Genomic DNA, 856 nt, shown 5'->3' with positions numbered 1-856 from the left:
AGAGCGCCACAAACAACCAGAAACACCTGCGTAAGCCAGGCAGCTTAGACAACTGCTTTTTGCTCTTCATTCTCACAATGACGCCAGTCACCCGGACGAGCATCCAACGCAGCAAACCCGCGAACGAGTAGATGCCACTTTACACGTCCTAGGCAGCGCGCTTGTAGGGAGGTCGATCTGCTGAGAACCCCCGATACATTTCGAGAATAAATGAACCGTTCGGGAGCAGATCGGGCAAAGATACTGCTATTTTTCAAGTGGAAGACTCCGCAAAAATGAACAGAGGATGATAAGGGAGGAAGGGGGCAGCCGAAGAGCCAACCTGCAACCTGGCGATTTAGCTTGTGTGGGTCCCACGAAATTCTTTCACAGAAGCTATTGACAGAGAACACAACTGCTGATGGCCATTACAAACAAGAAGTAATTTGACAGGATTTGTTCTTAGACTCGAAATTCGTGCGTTTTCGAGTGCTGCATATCGTTGGCTTCCAGCTCACGACGCGATCAGAGCCTCTGACGACTCCCGCGCTAGGGGTCCCGGAAGGTGTAGATCCAAGGGATCCCCCCGTTTAAAAGTTTCAAGATCACTTGCTTCAATTTTAGTCTCTACGATAGCAAAATAAGTTGCTCCGTTCCTCAATATTCACCTCCGTCTGCGACTCGCCACTTCCCGGCGGTGGTACGTGTATTTCTGCTTACGTACGAGAGGCCCACTGACGAAAAACTAAGCGTTTAACAACTGTATAGAATGCTAATGCATGCATAAAGCCGGGTCTTCGGCTGGGGCGGTTGTGGGGTTCCCTTGCAGGGGGAATTGCCGTGTAGCATGAGTCAGCGCAGAAGCTTTCACTTCATT

The 856-nt window shown here is 50.1% G+C and overlaps 2 protein-coding genes across 2 annotated transcripts in view; one reads left to right on the top strand and one right to left on the bottom strand.

The window, feature by feature from the left end:
* Positions 1 to 103, bottom strand: part of EMH_0003940 (uncharacterized protein) — a gene marked incomplete at both ends in the record, with an annotated part of 7,485 nt that extends 7,382 nt beyond the window's left edge. Inside the window, one exon of the mRNA XM_013496561.1 lies at positions 27 to 103. Coding sequence (XP_013352015.1) covers positions 27 to 103 — 77 coding nt within the window. The remainder of the gene's footprint in view (positions 1 to 26) is intronic.
* A 723-nt stretch (positions 104 to 826) lies between these two features.
* EMH_0003930 (uncharacterized protein) overlaps positions 827 to 856 on the top strand; it is a gene marked incomplete at both ends in the record, with an annotated part of 3,494 nt that continues 3,464 nt past the window's right edge. The window contains one exon of the mRNA XM_013496560.1: positions 827 to 856. Within this exon, the coding sequence (XP_013352014.1) occupies positions 827 to 856 (30 nt within the window).

Source organism: Eimeria mitis, genomic scaffold, assembly GCF_000499745.2.
Source record: "Eimeria mitis Houghton genomic scaffold, Emh_scaff217, whole genome shotgun sequence".
NCBI lineage: Eukaryota > Apicomplexa > Conoidasida > Eucoccidiorida > Eimeriidae > Eimeria > Eimeria mitis.
The sequence above is the reverse complement of the archived record's forward strand: the minus strand, read 5'-3'. Positions and strand labels throughout refer to the sequence as shown.